This window comes from Notechis scutatus, chromosome Z (assembly GCF_049901735.1).
Source record: "Notechis scutatus isolate UNSWTSFEM ecotype Mainland chromosome Z, rNotScu1.2, whole genome shotgun sequence".
Lineage (NCBI taxonomy): Eukaryota > Metazoa > Chordata > Lepidosauria > Squamata > Elapidae > Notechis > Notechis scutatus.
In genome coordinates, this window is record NC_142025.1 from 67,158,476 (window position 1) to 67,182,488 (window position 24,013).

General features: G+C 39.0%; 1 protein-coding gene across 11 annotated transcripts in view; it reads right to left on the reverse strand.

Annotated features, from left to right (window-relative positions):
* Window positions 1–24,013, reverse strand: part of ELMO1 (engulfment and cell motility 1) — a 536,034-nt gene that overhangs the window by 412,009 nt on the left and 100,012 nt on the right. For 10 of the 11 annotated variants that reach the window (XM_087947669.1, XM_087947674.1, XM_087947673.1 and 7 more), the window contains one exon: window positions 11,155–11,302. The exons of the other annotated variant lie outside the window; for it this stretch is intronic. In XM_087947669.1, coding sequence (XP_087803795.1) covers window positions 11,155–11,232 — 78 coding nt within the window. In that variant the 5' untranslated portion in view covers window positions 11,233–11,302. The remainder of the gene's footprint in view (window positions 1–11,154; window positions 11,303–24,013) is intronic. 11 annotated transcript variants of the gene reach the window in all.

Consider the following 24,013-nt stretch of genomic DNA (forward strand, 5'->3'; position numbering starts at 1 on the left):
GGCAGAAGCAAGAAGGCAGCAGTATCAAAATCTACAAGCAAAGGAGTTGCACAACCAACATGAACTACTGCATTTATATTTATTTTATATTTTACTCTAATCTGTCTTTTTAAAGTGGTTTTTAAAGCCACTGCCATTGCAAACTCCAATATTCTTACAGCTTGTCCCTAAAAGAAACCCATCTATGCTGGTGAACACAGCAAAAGCCACAATATATTCCTTGAAATTGAAATGTACCATAAATATTAGCAGGTGACTCTGAGAAGCCAAAAAAAACAGGAATGCAAACAACCCCCTGATGTCCAGAGAACGTGTAAGTTTACCAAAACACCAAGATCACCTTTTTTTTTTTTTTGCAAGAATCTTCTCAAGGTTAAAAGACTGATTAGATTAAAGGATTATGTAAAATTAGTTTCCCAACTCAGGCTAATATCTACTGTAAATTGTTCTACTACATTTCTGTATAAACCAAAGCTTTCTCTTCTTAATTCTGGGAGCGGTAAGAATGGTTTCATTCCTTATTTTAGGTTGTGTGATGTTCCATAACACAAGCAAACTAAGCCTTATTGAAAAACAAAATATATCTGTATCAGGGGTGTCAAACTGGATTTCTTCGAGGTCCAGATCAGCATTTAGTTCTTCGCGGGTTGGCTGGTGGGTGGGGAGAAAGAGATGGGATGAAAGCCTCCTGTGGTACCCTGCCAACCAAAATGGGGCATAGGAAGGCTCCTGCAGCACTCTGCCGGTCAAAACAGGGCACGGGGGGGCTATGTGAGGCCCCCATGCCCCATTTTTGGCCTGGACAGTCTTCTGCAGCACCCTGACAACAAAAACAGGGTGCAAGGGGGCTCGCATGCCCCCACCCCATTTTGGCTGGCAGATTGCTGCAGGAGGCCGTCCAGGCTGAAAATGGAGCATGGGGGCTGCGCGCGACCCCTGTGCCCCGTTTTGGCTGACACAGGCACTGTGGGCCGGTCTTTTGCTATTTCCAGGCTGGCCCAATGGGCCAGATTTAAGCACCCTGCAGCCAAATACAGCCTGCTGGCCTTGAGGCTGACACCCCTGATCTATGTAAAGAGTAATTAAAATAATGAAGTTAAATCTGTTTTTTAAAAAGTATTAAAGGGTAACATATAAAAAGATAAAAGTTATACATATCAAGGTGGGTGCGAAGGCATCTGCCCATCAGTAATTCTGCAGTGGTAAGACTTGGGGTAATATGCTGCACTAATAAGTATTTGGTCACCTTGGATTCCCAATCTCCAGGGCCCATCCGTGTCAGGGCCTCCTTGGCAGATTTTATCATGCGTTCTGCCATGCCATTCGACACCGGATGAAATGGAGCAGAGAGGGCATGTCTAATGCCCAGGCCCAACAGAAACAGTTCCATATTGGCAGCTGTAAATTGGGACCCATTATCAGAAACCAGGAGGTCTGGAAGTCCATGGGTTGCAAACAGTCTTTTCAATGATCTGATTATGGCATCAGAAGTGGTGGAGGACATGGACACAATCTCCAGCCACTTAGAATATGTAACCATAAAAGTTTTCCCTTGGAATGGGCCAGCTAATTCTATGTGTATTCTTGACGAAGATTTTTTTCATATTTTCCTATTCTGTTGGTGTTGCTTTTGGGGGTGCAGAGCCTGAGACCTGGCAGGACTGGCACCCAGCAACCCAATTGGTAATGTCTTTATCAAGTTGAGGCCACCAGACATAGCTTCTTGCTAAACTTTTCATTTTAGCCATTCCTGGATGTCCCTCATGCAGGAATTCCAAAACCTGCTTCTGTAATGATGAAGGTATAACTATTGTGTTACCCCATAACAAACAGCCCCCTTGTGTTTAGAGTTCATGCTGTCTTGTGTAAAAGGGGTGAAACTCTTTAGAATTTTGCTGTGTGGGCCCTCCCTACTTAACCCAGTCTATGAGATGACTTTGTCTCATGTTTTTGCCACATCAGAAGCTGTTATAGGTGCTTGCAATTCATCTATCATCAAAATGGAGGAAACAGGAGCTGGGTTGCTGACAGCTATAGCTAAAGGGCAGCGGCTCAATGCATCAGCATGGCATAATTTTTTTCCAGCTTGATACAACAGTGAATAACTATATGCAGCCAAGAAAACTGTCCATTTAATCATACCTGGGGATAACACCTGGGGTGTCTGTCTGTCTCCAGCCAATAATCCCAATAATGGCTTATGATCTGTAACTAGGTCGAATTGCCTGCCATCTAAGTATTCGTGAAATTTTTTAACTCCCACCACCAGAGCCAGAGCCTCTGTTTGACTATAATTTCACTCTGCTGTAGCGAAAGTCCTGGAGAAAAAGGCTATTGGGGCTTCCCTTCCAATGGGCAACCTATGACTCAGAACAGCCCCAATGCCATATTGTGAAACATCACATGCTAGTACTAAAGGTAAATTCTCATTAAATTGTATCAACACACTGTCTGATGTCAAAAGAGACTTCACAGCCTGAAATGCAGTAGCCTGCCTCTTGCCCCAGACCCAAGGTGTGCCTTTATCCAGTAATCTGTGTAAAGGCTTTGCTAAGGTAGCCTTGTGTGATACGAAGATTGTGCAGAAATTGAATAACCCCCAAAACGCTTGCAGTTCTGTTTTGTTTCGGGGTGCTGGTGCCTTTTGAATGGCAGTAATTTTAGATTCAATAGGATGGAGACCCGTGGCATCAATAGTGTAGCCTAAGAACTCTACCCTGGGAACTCCCACTCTGCATTTCTCTTTATTAACTTTCAGACCTACATCTTGTAGTCTTTTAAGGGTTATGTGTAATCGTTTGAATAATTGTTTTGAGGTGGCAGCTATAAGAATATCATCAAAATATGGTATTATGCCCTGTAAACCTTGTAATATGCGTTCCATTAAGTTTTGAAATAACCCTGGGGCTATGCTTACCCCAAACTGGAGGTGCCTGCACCTAAAAGCCCCCCTGTGTGTAATGATGGTTTGTGCCTCTGCAGTTAAATCATCCACAGGCAATTGTTGATATGCCTGAGAGAGATCTAATTTTGCAAAAACAGTGCTGTAGCCTGTAGTGGATTAAATGTTGCACCACAGATACTGGGTAAGAGTGTACCTATAAAGCTTTATTAAGGGTACACTTGAAATCTCCACAGATTCTTACTGAGCAATCACTTTTGATAGGGGTTACTATGGGCGTCTCCCATCTAGAATGATCAACAGGCTCCAATGTACCTTGCATAATTAACTTATCTAATTGTACATCTATTTTTGGTTTAAATGCAAAAGGAACCTTACAAGGCTTGAGTCTAATGGGGGTAACCTGAGGATCCAGGTTGAATGTAATGGGGTTGCCTGTGTATTTGCCTAGAGTCCCATCAAACATATCCTTAAATTCCATTAAGAAGTTTTCTAACTCAGGTTCTTGTATGGAATTGATGTCACTGATGCTCAATCCCACTGATTTAAATCAATCCAAACCTAATAAACTTGGGGGTGAACCCTCCACAATAACTAAGGGCAGCTTCCCCACAAAATTTTGGAAACTTACCCTAAATTTATGTATTCCGATGATTGGTAGTCTCTGAGGTGAAGGCTGCAGGGTTGTATCCATCTCTTTGATATCTGAGGAACTAAACGTTTAATGGTACTCCAGGAAACAATTGATAAGGAGGACTCTGTATCAATTTCCATTTTACATGGACTATTTTCAATTTTAACGTTAACAGAAATTTTCTTTCCCCCTAGTCTATTTGTTTGTCTTAATTTAATTGCAAAATTCTTATCTATCCTGTCTAATATGAAGCAGTCTTCATAATATGCAGTGCCCTTCTCCCTATTATTCTCAAAATTAGGGCTCTGAAGAGGTCATAGGAGAGCCCTGCAAACCTTGGCTAAATGCCCTTTCTTTTGGCACCTGAGGCAAACAGTATTTTTGAATTTACATGCCTGTCTGGGGTGATTGCCTCCACAGCCTAAACAAAAAGGTTTTGCCTGGTGAGGTTTGGCTTCCCCAAACCACTTTGTAGCCATAGGTGCTCTAAGGCAATTAATATCTTGGTCAGGATCCATGTTATCCTCATTCTCAGTCTGTTCCATATGTACAGACTGATTCCCTTTAGCTGGAATAGTTTCGCTAGAGCCCTGTATTTCAGAAGCTGATTGACTGGACAGCTCCTATGCCTGAGCCTCATCAATAGCTTGCTGCAGTGTCAAATCTGGTTTAGCTAACAAACGATGCTGAAGTCGAAGGTCCTTAATCCCACTAACTAACTGGACCAAAATAATATCGTCCAATTCTCTGAAACCGCAACGCTGAGCGGCTTTCCTCAGAGCAGCCATGTACCTGTTTATATTTTTGCCCTCCGCCTGGTAATGCCTATGGAAAGAATGTCTTCTAACTATTCTGGAAGGCTTGGGGGCATAATGGCTTCCCAGGACTGTAAAAATGATTTCCCAAGTTACCTCATGCACTGTCTGAAGAGACAGAAGCGCTGCCGCCGTGTCGAACACTTCAGCACTGCAAAAACTCAAAAAGAACGCCTTTTTCCTCTCAGTGGAGATGTCCCTCAAATCGTTTGCCTTGATAAAACACTTGAATCTATTGAGATAGGACTCCCATGTTTCAATTCCCAACTGATATGGGGCAAGAGTGCCGTTGCCATTTCAGCAATGGACAGCTCTGAGTGACTTCAGCTCTGAATACTTAAACTAACCGAGTGACTTCAGCTAACAGCCTCTGAATCTCTCAGTTGATTGTCTCCCTTCTCTTATCCCATCCTTGTCACCAGTATTAAATTGATGGGAAATAACTGAGACAGACCAGCAGGTTCAGGGTAACCCTTTTATTTAAAAATTAACAGGGTTAAAATGTCAAACCGCGCACTAACACAGTGGTTGACAGGCAACAGCTGATCGCTGAGCACTCTTTATATAGCATGCTGCCAGACACGATAGCCAATCAGCTGTCGCGCTGCCTCCCGCTCATTCCTCAGACCTGACAGGAGACTTCAAATCACAACAGAAATATTCTGCTTTTATACAATGGCAATGTACACCCTACAGTACCTATTGGTTATGCTATACACTGTCAAACCTGAAGCTGATCTGGACGAAACATCTTGGAGCTTCAGTATTCCCCCAATTAGCATTCCATCGACTTATTCAAATCATATCAGATTAGCTAGGGGCTATTAATCTCACATTCAAGTACAAGATGTCAAAAGTTTCATGAAAGTAGACTATATAGATTATGAGTAAACTATATAAAAACACATGGTGCCACTTTCTCATTTCTACAATGTAAAAATATTTCAACAATTGACAAAGATTACTTCTGATGAATCCAAGACCATTTTAGGGTACAGCGTCATTGAAACACTGGCAATACATAAATAGAGCTTATTTTCTCTCTACCTGTATAAAAAATATATCAGCTACTGTGTGATGCCACAAGAAACCGGAAATCATACATTTGATCTTTCATAGTAGCTTGTTAGAGCCAGTGGTAGGCTCCCTGATTAGACCAGTAGATCGGGCAACTCTGAAGCCAATAGTTGTGCAAGGGGAGACACATTATAAGATAAAAAATATTTTAGATTCAAGGCTGCATAGGGCAGGCTGCAATACCTTGTACTCTAGAAGGGATACCCTTTCTCTGAAGCCACTTGGGTCAAGAGCTGGGATGTGAAGGCAGACAGGTTAATTAAACAGGTTCATGATGAATTCCCTCAAAAGACTAAAGGGCCTCTGGGGGGAGGAAGAGGAGGTAAAGATGAGCCTTGACTAATTTCCTCTATTTGTTTACTCTTACAGGAAATCCTCTTCAATTGAGAAGGGCAGCCTGTCAACCCTGAAGCTGACATAGGCGGAGCCATCTTGGAGCTTCAGTGTTGCATACTGAAGCAAGGGATACAGAGGGAGGAATTAGAGATAGTTGGGTTTGTATAGTCAAAATAAAGTACTTTCTCCTGGGAACCAAGGACATTCTCATACCTGGCCAGATGAAGGAGTGATGTCACCAGACCAGCAGGCACTGCAGTGATTCAACCATGATTTTTGGGGGTTGAGGGAAAAACTTTTACTTTTAATTAGGTGAAAACCAAGGAGCCCCTCAGAGTTTGTTTTCACCAGATATGTGCCAATATGATATTTCCAATAAAGTTATTCTTTGAGGAAATCACCTGCCTTGGAGTTTTGCTTAGAATGGATTTATTACTTGGAACCCTGACACACACACTCAAGAAATATATAAAAACATGGGACTATTGTTGAAGCACATTTAGTAAACCAAGTACAACTGAATATCATAGACATCTAAAAGTAGTCTGCTCCTTGGAATGTAGCTCAGATATCTGAACTATTGTTATTACATATGTGGATGGAACAACCTTGCAAGGGAGTCAATCACATTAAAAAGAAATGGTCATTATGAAGAATTTGATTCCAGAGTAGAAAAATGTGGTACATGCCTCACTTGTTGACCTGGCAAAGATATATTGACCTCCCACATCACATAAAACTCAGACTGAAGAAATGTTTTACGAAAGCTACCAGCATGGAAGGGAAGGATTTTCCTTATTTGAGGCAGATGTTTCCAAGAATAAGTAATGCCAAAACTAAGGAAACCATTTTTATTTAGCCCACAAAACACGTATGTAATAAATGACAAGCGATTCGAAGATCTGTTAGTGAGGTGAGAGAAAATCACCTGGAAAGCACTCAAAGATATCACTGAGAATTTTGTGGGCAACTAAAGAGCACCAAATTGCATTCAGCTGTTGACAAACCTCTTATGACATACAAGAACATAAAGGCAACATGTCACTGAAGATTCATTTTCTGCATTCACAATTGGACTTCCTTCTGAAAATCCAGGTGAAACCAGTGATGAATATGGTGAAAAGTTTCACCAATGCATTGCCACAATAGAAAAATGGTATCAGAGCTACTGGAATCCATCAGTACTAGGTGACTATTGTTGGATGCTACAATGAGATGCATCAGACAAATGGACTGAAATAAAAATCTGCAAAATGAACTGCAAATCTGACTTTGTCAGATTCTTGTATCTGCCATTCTTCAATGGAAGAAGAACTGGGGGAGCTGATGCAAGTAATCCTTTTTGATGTAACCTAAATATCCTAATTCTTGTATTGAATTCGTATAACCTGCACACGATTTACAATTGGGGAGTGGAGCCCAGATGCCTGGAAACTTGTCACCTCTTGGAAAGATAGCAAGAGGAGAATGGGCCATACAAATTCCAGCTCTGAAAGAAACTTCCTGGGACTCTCTTCTCAACTACATTTCCAGAAAAGCGGGGGCGGGGGGAGATTAACATGTTGCTTCTTTGTATTGACGAAATCCACACCAGATTAAGGAGAGGGGTTCTAACTCCCTTTATCTAAACTGCATGCCTGGAGGGATCTCAGATCCTGCTTCGAATTTGACTTGCTGTCTTCCTTTTCAATAAAGAATTCTTTGAAATACCCTGTTTTCAAAAGTTCATTCTTATCATCTGAAAGGGAGAGAATCTGGCCCTTACACACTTTTAGTTCTGTTGAATTCAGGCAGCATGTCAGACACATTATGCAATTAAAACCATTATAGCAATTAAAATGACTTTCATATTTCTCAAAACACTTACATGACACAGTCATTCTGAAATTATTTTTGTATTTGGTTTGAGGGAGTCTCTCACCACCAAAAGTTTTTCAGGAAACAAAAAATTTGGATTTTTTTTTATTAGGATAGAGCAACTTTACCTTTAGAATATCATCTAACTGAAGTAGCTGAGGTACAGAAATCCAAAGCAGTTTTGGCCTTCATAAAAATTAATGTAAAAGTAAGTCTATAATTGAGAAAAAATTATTTTGCTTTTTCTTTATTTTTGCTATTAAATCTGTACACCAATGACTTCTGAATACCTTAGTAAGACGCTCTTGAAAGATATATTTTTAAACTGCAATGCAAGTGAACATGGTGATGAAAGTTCATTCACTTTTTCCTACTGCATGATGAATAAATCTCTGATGGCAATAACAAAAGTATTAGAGATACACAACTTATCAAATTGGAATGAGTCATCTTGTAATTAATTCGAATCATACTGAGCTTGAGTCATTATGTCATTTTTAAATAAAGTGGTATTCCTAAACATAATGGAAAATATTCTTGTAGTGGATAGGGATGCTCATGTAGATAATGTGTACATTGTAACAACTGTGATGGAAAGCATTTTTTCAGCTATAATTCCAAATTAACGTTAGCATCTTCTAGTGAGAAAGTACACTGCCTAATAAATTGGGTGGATAGACAAACTGCAGCATTACAATGCATTTACAATTTTTATTCATCAATCAATGAAGATCCATTGATTGGCTATTTTTTCATTGTTAAGTGTGTTTCAATATAACATTAAAACAAGAATGCCAACTTAATAAACTATAGTGTGAACATGGAGTTAAAAGATGTCCAGAGACCCAGAAAAAATGCAGCTACTTTAGGTTTGGTGACTGATCCTTGCAAGAAAGTTGGTGGGCTAATATTAAGAAAAGTGCAGGAGAATACCAAGTGCAAGATAGCATATGGTGTTTGTGTGTGTGTGTGTGTTTGTGTGTGTTTGTGTGTGTGTGTGTGTGTCTATTTTCCATCAACTTTACTCACTATGTAGTTGCCAAGGAATTTGGCAATTACCAACATGGGTCCATTTCCAAAATGGTACTCCGCTTATGCTGATCTATTATTGATGAATACAATAAAACTGATGAATAAAAATCATATTATATATTCACTTTACAACTTATTAAGGCAGGATTCCAGGTTTCTTGTGACATCTCACAGTAGCTGATTTTTTTTTTATACAGGTAGAGAGAAAATAAGCTTTTGACATCATTACTTGAATGTGAGATTAATAGCTATATAGCAATAGCAATAGCACCTAGACTTTATATTTATACTTTATTATATACCTTATACCGCTTTATAGCCTTCTCTAAGCGGTTTTTACAGAGTCAGCATATTGCTCCCAACAATCTGGGTCCTCATTTTACCCACCTCAGAAGGATGGAAGACTGATGCGATTTGAACAGCTGATAGTCAGCAGAAGTGGCCTGCAGTACAGCACTCTAACCACTGCGCCACAGAGGCTCTTATATATAATTATATAACTTTAATTAAGTTTAAGAAACATAGCATAAGTAAAATTATTGCTAAAGTATTTCTACATGAGCTTAACTATATAAGCAAAGAGCCTATTGTTGCAATATAGTGTTGAAAATAGAAAGGTTGCCATATATCTTCATTAAAATATATCATTACATTTATTTTTATTTCTAATAATGACCTGATATAGCAATATAGTATAGTAGTAATCCAAAGTACTGCAACTAAACAAGCCTTTCTAGGCACACAGCATTCTGGCCTGAATTAATTAATTAATTAATTAACATTTAATGCTTTCTTAGGAGAGATATGTTACAATATATCTGGAAACCTCTTATTAAAAAATATTCTGCTAAGACCTATTTGCTATACTTTTTAGCAACACATGAGATGTAATTGATGTAGAAGTTGGATTACAGTTGAAGGAACACTTCACAATAAATTTCAAAAAGTGTATTTTCATTTCCCCAGCCATTGGGCCAACATACTAGATAAGGACATCCATAATGGATCAAATATGAATATGATTATAGGTTAGATTTGGTTGAGATTTTTTTTGCTGGGTTCTGTCCTTTTTTAAAAAAAAATCTATGTTTGCAGAAGCACAATTTGCAAGCAAGTCAATGATCTAAATAAAATATTTTTTTTCTTAAAAAATTATGTCAGAGACAGACTGCCTCTGTTGGGGGGAGGGATCAAATGGGGATCAGTCTGGAATCATTACACTGACACAAGAGAGCAAGGTGCATTCCCCTCCCCACTTAAATGCCATTGCACCTTAGGTAGTCTTTCCCAGGAACTAATTGCCCATTTGATAAAATTCCTAAGAAATAGGAAGATTCCTGAGAAATGCCTCTTTTCCAGGAACTTTAGCAAAGTAGTTCTATATAAAGCAGTATTACAAACACTAAGTCCAGAATAGGCACAATGATTACAACATAGACTGACAGTTACATTTGATTTATTATTTTCAAACGGCAGCCCCATTATACAACAATTAAATATGACCCAAGAATCAAAATCTGGAAACTTCCAAAATGACACCAGATCTAGAAAAATCTTGTTTTTTAGAAAGTTTCCTTATTTCCAGATCACAAGGACCTATTCACCACTTTGAACAAGAGGGCTACTCCAAAATTTGAGAGCCCTTCATTGCCCTTCATTGCTAATTGGAAGCATGCCACACATAGTGCTGAAGACTTTCACTTTCAACTGTTCTAAAGGTCAAAAAAATTTTTTTAAAAAAAAAGCTATATATTTGATGTGGTAATAAAAGTTCAATAAAGGCTACACAAACTGCTGATCAGCTCATATGAATTACAGTAATTAATTTCAAAATATAAGTCATATGAGGCCAAATCATCCTTTTTAAATATATGCAAATTATTTTATAAATCAGCAGCGTGAAATTTGATTGAACATGATCTGGAAGTAGAACATGTAGTCCTCAATAACATTCAAAGCTCTGATAATACTGAAGGAATTGATTTATGTCCAGTCCTCAAAGTTACAAGTAGTGTAGTGTCCCTGAGGTTATGTGATCAAAATTTGGGTGCTTAGCATCCTGTCTATTTTTATGACTGCAAGGTGATTTCTACTGCCCCCTATCTGCTCCATTTCTGCCCTTCTGGCTGCCTTGCACTCTGCCCTACACACCCACTGTCCCACATTCTGTCACCCCTGACTGACACTCACTATCTTCTTTTTCCACTGCTGACAAGATGAAGGGTCAGACTAAATGTGCTTTGTCAGAAGCTGGAGGAAGGCAAAAAAAAATTACCTGGAGTGGAGCAGTCAGAAAAGTAGTGTGCAGGCAAGTAGTGGGAAGAGGTGGGAGAAGATAGAAAAGGAGTGGGTGGGTTGAAACATGGATTGGCAAGGCAAGGACACTAGAAACATGAGGTCTTGACCTAATGTCTCAACTGGAACTGCCTCACTAAGTAGAAATTTCATATGACTTTTTGCATAATGACTGCATCACTTAGAAATAAGAAATAAGCACTTACTTGGTCAATTTCCATCAACTTTGGAAAGGCACCAGGCCACTCTATAGCTACTTTCACAATATTTGCAGGAGGAGGCATTTTCTGTCACTGCTGTTCTTCAAATGTAGTAAATTGAAATACCTTATAGGCTATAGTCTCTCTTTCACAGCTGGAGGGAGAGAAGATAATAGCGTCATTTAAAAATAAATTCAAACAGAATCATCTATTTTTTCATGACTTGGCAGGTATAATTATAGGTGTGTAAATGCACAAGTTAAAATCTTAAAAATTCAATTGTATACCACACACCCTAAGATATTAATCAACCTACTCAGAAATACTAGAATACACTTTGAACAGTACTCATGAAATAGTTTTTTTAATGCAGAAATGATCTGAATTATTCTATTATCATTAGTAAAAGACTAAACTATCCATCTTTAATGGCTTCATCATTTCCTCCAATGATCTTGTGGACTTGTTGGTTAACTTAGAGTAGTCTCACACAGGTGGGAGAGCTCTTGGGCATGCTCCTCACACTTAGGAGCAGCTGATTTTCTTGAGCACAGCTCTAACTGGTTGGATTTTCACTATACATCAGCAGCACCTCCACAAGCAAACCTACAAACAATTCTCTGCAACCACTGCACTATTATCTCTACCAGTAAAATAACAGAATTGAGTAACAGAGTTGGAAGGTACTTTGGAGGTCTAGTAAGTAGTTCAACCCCTTGCTCAATCAAGTGATCTTATACCATTTAGATAAATGGCTATCCAATCTCTTCTTAAAAACCTTCAGTGATGGAGCACCCACAACTACTGATGGCAAGTTGTTCCACTGGTTAATTGTTTCACTGACAGGAATTGTCACCGCCACTAAGTTCTAGGTTGGTTCTCTCCTTGATTAGTTTCCATCCATTGCTTCTAGTCCTGCCTTCTACCTTCTGGTGCTTTGAAAAATAGGTTGACCCTTTCTTCTTTGTGGCAGCCCCCCAAACATTGGAACACTGCTATCATGTCATTAAAGACTAAAAAAAAATCAATATATTCCTTTCCAACCGTTCAGAAAAAATAATATATTAGATACCCAATAATAAATCTTTTTAAGAAGAATTATCCACAAAGTTATGACCAGAAAACATTTTCTTTACAGCAACAATCTCTTATATGTTCATATATGATCACTGCACTTTAGCAACCAGGATGTCAGAAGGAATGCAAAAAAGAACAGTAGTTTTCATAGAGAGAGACAAAAGTGCATAGTGCAGTAACAAATTTTTTGGGGAGGGGGAAAAAGGTGATAGCTCACAAGGTTATCTTCTGATATAAAGCAATTTGGGATGAGTAGGATCTTCGCTATTGCATTCTTAATGAAAGTTTAGAAGATTTATGACAACTATAGTTATTTAGTGAAATTTGTATATTCATGTGAATATAAAATATATCTCTCTATGCCCACACTGGCTAGGAATTCTGGGAGTTTAGTTTATATCACAAGCACAACAGAGGGGAGTCTATATATTACAGCAGCCTCCCCAACTTGGTACCCTCTAGAATTGTGACAATATGTGCATGATGGGTTATAGGAGATGAAATCCAATGGATTTCAAATCAAATCAAATTACAGTTCAATATGCCTGTTTATAATTTGTGTATACAAATGTATTTTTAATGAATATGAAAGATTCTTTACAACATATATACCAGTTAGAGTTAAAGAGTTAACTTTAAAATCAACTTTATACTCTTGATAAAGATGCTGAAAGATGACAGGAATGAATAGGAACAACTGAAGTCAATTAGCATGAACTCTATCCAAATTCAGATTTCCAGTTTTTATGGCCTGGCATCAGTACACATCAGTGACCATGCTGTTTTAACAATAACAGTTCCTGCAGTACATGTTTACCATCATTAAGTATAGATTACACAAGTCATTAAGTGAGGGAATGATTGCAACTTTAGACTTCCCGCCAGCTTTCTCATTTGCTTTGCTTCTGAGAAGCAGTAGGAAAGGTTGAAATTATAATCACATGACTACAGATTGCTTTGACAGTCAGAAACCCAGGGCGGTTGCTAAGAATGTGGTACCTATCACTCTGTAGTTTAATTTTAAAATTATAATAAAGAAATTTTAAAAATGCTTAAAACTGAATCAAAGTAACCCATTAGTGTGCAAATTCCAGTATTAAAGATGATATATACAGTTTGCACACGTGTTAGTTCTATTTGTTATTACTATACACAAATATCTACATTTTGCTTTGTTATGAAATAAATCTGTTGTATAGAAGACGATTATTTTGTTTATGAATAGCATTCATATAAGAACACAATTTGCCCTTGAGTGGAGGATTGCTAAGGATACACATAAAATGATTTTGATTTTCCTTAAAAGTTGAGACTATTTTCAAAATATTTACTAGCATACTTTCAGATTTTAGTTTACCTTTACTTTACTTTATTGTTATTGCACCTTGTACAACGAAATCAAACACCATCTTCAGTGCACATCATGACCATGAAAATAAATCAAACACACATCCTTCACACTCCACACATTGAACCAAAAACCCACAACACCGCACCAACACTGCACCATACAGTAGAATTCAAAAGAGCTACTGCTCTGGGATAGAAGCTATTTTTCAGCCTATTTCTGCTTGTTTTTAATATTATTAAAATTATAATTATTAAATATTAATATAAAAGGGTTCCCAGGATGAGATGGATCTTTGAGAATATTTTGAACTTTCTTAAGGCAGCAGGAGCTATAGAGCTCTTCCAAAGAGGGGAGAGGGCAACCAATGATCTTCTGGGCAACGACGTTAACCCTCTGGAGTGCTTTCCTATCTGCCACTGTGCAACTGGCAAACCATACAGAGGTACAGTAAGTTAAGATACTCTCTACGATGCAACAGTAGAAGGTCACCAGCAGTTTTTCATTATTGTTTTCTGAGAAGTCTCAGGTAGTATAATCTCTGCTGGGCCCTTTTGACCAATGCTGCAATGTGAGCACCCCAGGTCAGGTCCTCTTTTATGGTAACACTCAAAACTTAAAACTTGCTCCACTCAGTCTCCATTGATAAGCAAGGGCTGGGTGTCTGATCTGTTCCTTCTATAGTCCACTATAAGCTCCTTGGTCTTATTGGTGTTGAGAACCAAGTTATTGTCTCCACACCACAAAAACAACCAGTCCACCTTATCTCGGTAGGCAGACTCATCGGCCATGGAGATGAGTCCCACCACTATCTTCCTTTCCTATTGTTGGAAGTTACGATTCCCCCCTCTTCTAGGGAAACAGCCCCCACCCTTTGTCAAGTAGGGCTTTTAAAATAGCTGGGGCCAGCTTACTTTTCACAACAAAGGAAGGAGAAAATTACAGGTATGAGATACAGAGAAAAAGAGCCCTACAAACTAGCTAAGATCCTTTCCCATAGAAATCAAATAGATGGCAAGCTATAAAACTTGTGAAAAGCAAATCAAAAGGCATAACAGGAAACTCAGGATATTGCAACCTAATGCAACAAACAGCTACTGTAAAACAATTACCAAGATCCCAGGAAGAGATCCCAATATCAAAAGACAGGAACTCATCACACACACACACACAAATCAAAGACTTCAAAGGTTCACACTTACAAAATCAAAGGATATAAAGGGTATAAAGGAGATTCTCTACTCACAAGATTCGATTAATCCTAGGAACGCTGTGAGATTTCTTACCTGCCTTCCTATTAATAAACTGATTCTGACTTTCAACGCAGCTGACCAAATCATTTTGCATTTCTCCCAGCCGGGAAATTTGAATCCACAAAAGGAAAGAACTTTGCCTATTACAAAAGGGCAAGGTTTTCTTTTTCCTTTCCTCAATTGGCAACTCTGGTGATTTCCCAGCCAACCTAGCCACCAGACGGGGTCCAGAGATCAAAACCCAGCTGGCACGGACCTTCTTTGTCCGGGGAGAGTATCCACGGACCCTGCCCGAGAGGCATTAGGTAGTAAAGTAAGTAAATATTTCACAAGAAGAGTTCTCCACTCCTCTACTCGTTGTAGAATACCTTATGCCACCAGACTTGAAATTCTAGAACTAGAAAACCTTGAATTACGCCGTCTTCGGTCTGATTTAAGCATGGTATATAAAATCATACATTGCAATGTCCTACCTGTCAATGAATACTTCAGCTTCAACCACAACAACACAAGAGCACACAATAGATACAAACTCAAAGTTAACCGCACCAAACTTGATTGCAGGAAATATGACTTCAGCAATAGAGTGGTCAATGTCTGGAATACTCTACCCGACTCTGTAGTTTCTTCCCCAAACCCCAAAAACTTTAACCTTAGACTGTCTACTATTGACCTCACCCCTTTCCTAAGAGGTCTGTAGGGGGCGTGCATAAGCGCACCAACGTGCCTACCGTCCCTGTCCTATTGTTTCTCTTATTCTTCTTTTATTTTTCTTATATGTACCCATTTCATGTATTCACAACTATGTATACACTTATACTTATTATCTTGTAAACAATTGGCAAATCAAATAAATAAATAAATAAATAAATAAATAAATAAATAAATAAATAAATAAATAAATAAATAAATAAATAAATAAATAAATAAATAAATAAATAAAGGGACTCCTTGAGACTTGAACTCAACAGCTGCTTGAAAGAAGGTGAGTACCGCTTTAAATTTAAAATCCTAGAACTGTGGGGAGTGGAAGAGAGTGTGAAATGCTGTGTGTGTCTGTATGTGTGTGTGTGTGTATGTATGCTTTGCCTGTGGAAAACAGCTGGATCCCACCTCCTCCGTTGACCTCTAGCCGCACCCCAACCTGCTGCTTGTTCAAAAAGAGCAGTGACCGGCAGGATTGGGAAAGCAAGTGGGGGTGTCACAGAGTGTGAGACCTTCTGAAGGACGCAAGGATAAGCCAAGTGGGATATGAAGTGAGAAGTGGCTAATAAAAGAAAGGAAATAACCAGGGGAACTCCAGTGTCTCCCAGAGCAAACCCAAGGATTTGTACATACTTCTGAAATTAGTTAGTTAGATAGTTAGGAATTTGTGAAGTTACGAGGGGGCCGTACTTGTTTGCGTTGGGGGCAGCAGGTCCTCCCAGATTCCCATTTTTTAGAGGGATCTGAAAACTGGTGGCGGAGAATTCCCTAAGGAAAGAGGTGTGTCCATACTCTGTAAGGGAACCAGAGTCCTCTTCAGACTTTTTTTCTGAAAACTGACGCGTAGCCCGGCTGCAAACAAAGTGTTACACCCCACATCAGAAGGGGAAACATGGGAAGTTGCAACTCAAGGGTGGTAGATACCCCTTTAGAAGATTTGCCTGAGGCATGGGACAAAAAACAGATGCCAGTCCTGGCTGGAATGAATAAGAGGAAAGCGAAGAAGATATGTAGAAAATTGGCTTTGCTAAGGGATGACACTGGGAGGCAGATTTGACCTGACAGTGGTACTTTTGATTTTAAAATTTTAAAAGCGCTTAGACCCTGAATCAAGCCCAGCCAAATACCCTACTGGTATTGCTGGCCTGAACTAGCCAGAACCAAAGACCAAACTATAGGGAAAGATCAAGCTAAGGAAGAAACCCATTTCTTGGAAGGGAAAACTGAGACAAAGCAGTGATGAGAACCCTGAAATCAATAATAGAGAGCCACAACCCATCCTGGGAAGAAATGAATCAGTTACTGCATGTTTTCCTAACTCAGGATGAACTGTTGAAACTATTTGAGAAAACAGCACAAATAACCAACAAACCTATTAAAGGGCAAAAGCTAATCTAATGGAAGCCCTAGAGGAAATAGGGGGGGGGGGGGGGAAGCTCTTCAACTGGTCAGAATTTCAAAAGACAACCCAAAGGGAAAAGGAAAATCATGATGCCTTTTGGGTACCTCTCTGAGAGGCAGCTGTGACATATGCCCACCTAGACCCAAGCTGCCAAAAGGACCAGAGAATTTTAGCCTCAGCCTTTGTGGACCAGGCTACTAGTGATATCAGGGATCACTTCCATCGTATTGTATCTAACTGGCCCACCTTGGAAATAGCAGAGTTGCGCAAAATCGCAAATTTTGTCTATGACCAAAGGGATAAATTAAAAGAGGAAGAAAAAAATAGGAAAAGGAAGATAGAGAGACATGAAGAGCTAAGAGTTTTTGCTGCCATGCACCATAATGCCAGGCAAGTACAGCGAAGGACCGCTGGTATCAGGGAGGGATGCTGGCAATGTAGACAGGAAGGATTGCCCCAAGATAGCTGCCAACATTGCTATAAATGTGGTAAAACAGGGCATTTTGGCTGATACTGTAAACAAACTTGGTTTTGCAGTCAGCCTCAAGATTCTCCCAGATGCTCCATGCCAAGCAATAATCCATATCATAGAGGCCAGCAGAAATATAACCAACCTCATGAGACACCTACAGCCCTTTTCCACATAACGAACATAGAGATAATGATAGATCTCAATGGGGTCAGGGAAGGGAAGGGATGAGAAGCTTTCCTGACTAGAAAATGAAAATTAACCCAGTGGATACGCTGCTACCTTCACTGGAGTAGCAATTCCCTTAAAGAATGGCCCTGAAGGGAAAATCCACCCCTCTCCTTGAAAATTGAAATATCCTAGGAAATATTGGGGAAAAAGGCAGAATATTTCTCCTAAAAAGAGTATAAACTCAAAAGCAGAAACTCACCTCAGAAGTAGAAGCTCACCCCCACCTTTGTTAATGGGTGGGCCATTAAGGCCTGGGCCAGAATACTTTACATAACAAAGATCTCCAGGTAAAACTATAGCAATTGCCAAAAGCCCTTTTCATTACAACATCATCCAGCAAGGCTCAACCAAACCTGGAACTCAGGACAGCCTACAGAGTTGCCCCTACATGGCTCCATTGGAGTCTGATAACCAATCAGAATACAAGTTTCAATTCAAATCCCAACAAAGGTTATACAACCCAGGTACTCTCTGCATATCAGCCTGTCTTGCTCTCTTCCTTTACTTTGAAGCATGTGAACATCCTTCCTTTTCACTCTGGAGCTCCAAGCCATGTGATTCTGCCTCCATGTTTCCAGTGTCTTTTTCCCACTTGGAACTGAACCCAGAAGGATATTTCTTCCAACAATTTGGTAATGGGGCGGGGGGGAAGCAAAAAGCAAAATGTGTATGTAGAGAATGGGCTTTGCTGAGAGATACAGGAAGACCAATTTGGCTAAATAAAGGTACTTAAAAGGGACAATATATAAAACAGGATCACATGGGATTCTTTCCTCCTGTGTCTCCTTATCTGTCTTCTGTGCAACCACGTGGTTTGTTCCTTAAGATTTGTGCCTTCCCCAATTTAACTGAGATTTATTGTGGGAATGAACAGTGTTTGTGTGTAAATCTCAGAGTTTTGTTTTCCTCTCGATGTCCTTGTTTGTTTGTGTGTGTGCGCGCATGTGTGTGTGTGTGTCTAAGTCTTTGTGTGTCTAAGTCTTTGTGTGTCCTCGAGGTAACTGTTGCAACTGTTAAGTGTCTCTGTTCCCTTCAGATATTAATTTTAAATTGCTAAGAGTTGGAGACGCTGAGGGCAAAAGAAAATGTCTTCGCCCAGTCTGGTCAGGCCAACTAGACTGGATGAGGAACACAGTTCAATTTTCTTTCCTCTCTGTGCTTTTAAGAAAAACCCAAGGTTATTAACAAATGTTTTAAGTTCATTTACAAGAAAGTTTCATCCTTGCATTTACTATGTGTTTAAATAACTTTATCTGACTGGTTTTTTTTTCCTGAAGCATGTGAAGCCAGATTTTTTTTTCTCCCTTTCTCATCTGTTGTGTCCCCATTTTTGTTGAAATTGATTTATCTGTTTAGATGTATTATTTTCTTCCTACTCAAACCCTGTCTGCAAGCTATCTACCCCCCCTCCCCCCCGCAAATCTCTAAACCTTTTACAAAGCCTTTCCTGGTAGAGTTACCAGTGAAGTGGGGAGGGGGGCCTTGTTCTTTGTCTTTCAGCCCTGCAACATGTGGAAGCAGATGATACTCCCTAGAGATATTCCATCCATTAGAGCCAGAAACGGTTTGGATCCAGCATCCACTGAGAGTCATTTCAGCAAACCAGAGTGGAGCAGACCTTCCCAAGCCTGACTGACCACCCATACCACCAGGCCAAGCCTATGCCACCCAGAGATATGAAGGAAAGATGGACCAGTAAAAGACTGGACCTGAGATGGACCAGTAAAAGACTAAAAGACTCTTTTCAATCTCCAGAAGACAGTTAAAAAGATTATGGGGGAGGGTGGAAATTCATTGTAATTAGAAATTCATTGTAATGTGAAATTTATTGTAATGCTTTCTTGTATCATTTATATTGTAACCAGTTTGATGTATTCATGTAAGGATTGTATTTGAGTGGCTGGCCCAGCAAGTTCTGCACACCTTGGACTGTGGGAGGGGAAATTGTACAGCATGTTTGTATTATCCGTATTGTAAAACTAGCTACAAACACAGGCACACACCATTTAGAATTAGATAGGTTATCCCTTTCTCCTACATCCACACAAAGCTGCTCCTAGGTTTTTTTTTGCTGCTCCTAGCTTCCTTTTTTGTGTGTGTGTTGTTGTTTTTTGCTGCTCTGTGGCATTAAGGCCCAAGCAAAACTCCCTGCTAATTCCATGGGGGAGGGGGCATCCCTCTCAGGCAATTCCTGAAGAGATAGCAGAAAAGAGATCTCCAAATCCCAAGCCCTGACTGTGACTCACAAATGATGCTGCCCAGTTGCCCAGTAAAGTAGAACATGTTGCACTGGTGGTCTCATGAGTAGAAGTCCCAGGGCCCATCGTGTGTAATTCTAAAAATACTACATAGCCTGGATTGCACATTGACTAACCTCAATTTGGCCTCACAAACCCTGGAAGCCAAGAGCTAGGCAGGTAGTAACCATAACCTTGGAAATGAGCAGTCTGTAATTTAAAGGCCGTGGAAAATGTAAAGGCTTTTGCTTATAACCTGACTGTAAGCTCATAAAAAAGGGGTACATCAAAAATGTGAAAATTAATTGGCATGAAAAATTTGATACAGCAAAAAAAAAAGGGGGGGAGCCATTGAAAGAATCCTTTTCTGTTGTCTTTTTTCAATGCCTCCCCCTTTGCATCAGAAAAATTAAAAGCACCTATCAAGTCTCCCTGATCTGATCACCTTTAAAACTTTTGTCAAAACATTCATGTGTTTTGAAAAAAAAAAAAAGAGGGATTGTTGGAAGTTACGATTCCCCCCTCTTCTAGGGAAACAGCCCCCACCCTTTGTCAAGTAGGGTTTTTAAAATAGCTGGAGCCAGCTTACTTTTCACAACAAAGGAAGGAGAAAATTACAGGCATGAGATACAGAGAAAAAGAGCCCTACAAACTAGCTAAGATCCTTTCCCATAGAAATTGAATAGATGGCAAGCTATAAAACTTGTGAAAAGCAAATCAAAAGGCATAACAGGAAACTCAGGATATTGCAACCTAATGCAACAAACAGCTACTGTAAAACAATTACCAAGATCCCAGGAAGAGATCCCAATATCAAAAGACAGGAACTCATCACACACACACACAAATCAAAGACTTCAAAGGTTCACACTTACAAAATCAAAGGATATGAAGGGTATAAAGGAGATTCTCTACTCACAAGATTCGATTAATCCTAGGAACGCTGTGAGATTTCTTACCTGCCTTCCTATTAATAAACTGATTCTGACTTTCAACGCAGCTGATCAAATCATTTTGTATTTCTCCCAGCCGGGAAATTTGAATCCACAAAAGGAAAGAACTTTGCCTATTACAAAAGGGCAAGGGCTTCTTTTCCCTTTCCTCACTCTTTAAGATAATTTGAAAAATGAATACTTTATCCTGCTGGTTTCCAGGAAATCAGGAAACTACTTGAAGTCAAAACTCTTGTAACTTCATGAACACATGTTTGTCAAAAGAAATTGACAAGAAGCTCTGATGGACAAGATACTGAGATTTTTATATACTGCCCATTCTTTGAAATTGCTTTTGTTTTTATTGTTTATTTCTTTGTAGGATATTTTCATATAGTAGCTTTCACAACAAATAAAGAGTAAAAGAAAAAAATTACTGCTTATATTTACTCATTTCTCCCCTCAGATCCCCACTCATGAAAATCCTGTTTCTGTACATTATTTCTTATATCCATTTACTCACTGCTGACATAAAGTATAGAATCTCTTCCATAAAAGTGATTATAAAATCAAAATAAGCTCCAGGCAATAACAATGCTCAATAATTATTTCTAATGAAAATAGTATAATTAGAAACATATATTTGGGAAGAAAGAAAATATATTTGAGAAGGCAGTGTTAATATAAAGTACAGGATCTGTACAATCCTCTACCTATGATCATTCATTCAAAGTTACAACAACAATGAATGAATGGTGGTTATGATCGATCCTTGGAGTTTTATTCATCCTAAAACCACCAGTTATGTGATCATGAACTGGTACTTGGCAACCAGTTTGCATTTACAACTGTTTATAGCACTCTGCAATTATCTGATCGCTATTTACAACCAGAAAGTCAATGAGGAAGCTGGCAAGGAATGTCACAAGTCACTAGAAATCTTCCACACCCAGACACTCTTCCACCAGTCCTGCTGCTTTTATGCCATGCCAGCTACTCATGCACATCTCCTGACTCATTCTGCACCTCCCTTGTGCAGCCTCCCCAATTCTTGCCATATATGCCTTATCACCCTCTCATTTGTACCTTGCACATTCCTTCACACTTGTGCCCCCACAGCCTTCATGCACTCTCCCCAACTTAAAACCATGCCTCTCTCACACACTAATGCACTGTCACTGACTCACACTTCTTACACAGTCCTATGCACCCCCTCTCATCCTCCCCCCTTACTGCTTTGCTATCTTGGAACTAAAAACTTCCTGCAGATTACCTTGCTGACTTTGGTTGTGGGAAGCCTGCAGAAAGTAAAAGCAACTGGGATTGCAAGGAATGCTGTTGCTAACTTTTGCAGTTGCATTTTACAACCTCATAACTTAGCGACAGGAATTCTGCTCTCAATTGCGATTGAGGCTTACTTGTATTTTCTTTTCACAAATAGTCATTACATTCACAAATCTGACAAAGACCCATTCCACATTGCTCATAAATATACTTTGTGCCTTCTGGTTGGTTTTTTTTAAATAATTATTTTATTTTTAATATAATCATTCCATCTTTGGTTGAACAGTGTGTTGTCTGGGTACAAATATCTTCGTTCAACAATAATCAAAATTACAACATCCTTCATTACATTAATATTAATTCTGCAATATTTAACATAGTAATGTTTCACATATTAATTCTATAATGTTAACATAGTGACATTCAACATACTAGCCAAATATTTACTTATCGCTTTTAACATATCTTCTTCTTTATTTTGTTTCCGTTTCTAACTTCCATTTTTATTATTTAACATTGATAAAATAGATCCCATACCATATAGTATTCAGTTTGCTCTTTCTCCTTAATTGCCAGTGTTAATTTATTCATTTCCACACATTCTAATATTTTCCTAATCACATTCTCATCTGTAGTATCTCTTCATTCTTCCAGATGAGGGAGAGAGAGGGGTTGAGAGGGAGATAGAGAGAAAAAGAGATGAGAGGGAGACAGAGAAAAAGGGAAAGAGATGAGACAGAGAGAGAGAAGAGAGACAAAGAGAGAAAGAGAAGAGAGAGTGATGGGAGGGAGAGGGAGATAGAGAGAAAAAGAGAAAGACAGAGATGTGAGAAAGAGAAATATGAGAGGGAGGGAGGGAGAGGGATATAGAGAAAAAGAGAAAGAGAGATGAGAGAGAGGGAGATAGGCAGAGAGGTAGAAAGAGAGATGAGAGGGAGGGAGGGTGGGAGGGAGAGAGACAGAGAGAGGGAGATACTTATTTCCCATAGAAAAGAAATTATGGGGAGCCACAAAACCTCAGTAGGCATGGCTAGGTGTGTGTGTGTTTTGTTTTCTATGGGAAACAGGCCCAAGTGGCTTTTTGAGTGTTTAAGGTTTCAGAACCCCAGAATAGAACAACTACTTTCTCTGATCTGGATTCTATAATCCTATTAATATATCCCAAGATGCCATTTCTCTTTTTAGCTGCTCCACCATATTAATGGCTCATGTAGCTTACTCAATAAGAACATCCAAGCTTTTTTTCTCCACAAGTACTACTGTCAAGTCAGGTCTCCTCATCTTTCACTTTTACCTTTCCTTTTTATGATATAGTTGACCTTGCTTGAATATTATTTCTTAAAGATTTAGGGTGCAGCTTCTTAGTAGCATTCTTGTTCAGGGACAGTTCTGAGGTACATAAAACTACATCTAAGAGTTTTCAGAAAAAAGAAAAATCTATCTCCACTACAAAAAATGCTGAGTAGATCTAATGTCCCTTTGTACATAAACATAGATGGAGAGAAAATTATGGACTTGCAATGCTATATAAGAATCACAAAGCCACTTTCTTCTCATATACAATGTATATTTTGTTAAAACTGTAAAGTCCAGATCAATCAATCTTTAAATGTACCCATTTCTTGAAGAAGAAAGCTGCAGCATAAAATGCTCCCAATTAAAGAAAATCCTTAAACAGGAAACAACTTAAAAAACAACAATCATCTTAATTGTTAAAAGTTAATAGGTAAAAGTTAAGTGTTACCAGCAACCCAATGGAATGGACTGCTAATAGGTCCCCAACTGAACTTATTAAATAAAATACTGAAGAAAAAAGCTTCCAAACAATTGTTTAACAGAGGTATTCCTTCCAATATAGATTTTTTGACAAATGAACACAAATTTGATCTTGTAAAAAGAAAAAGAAAAAAAAACTGCATGTCTTTGG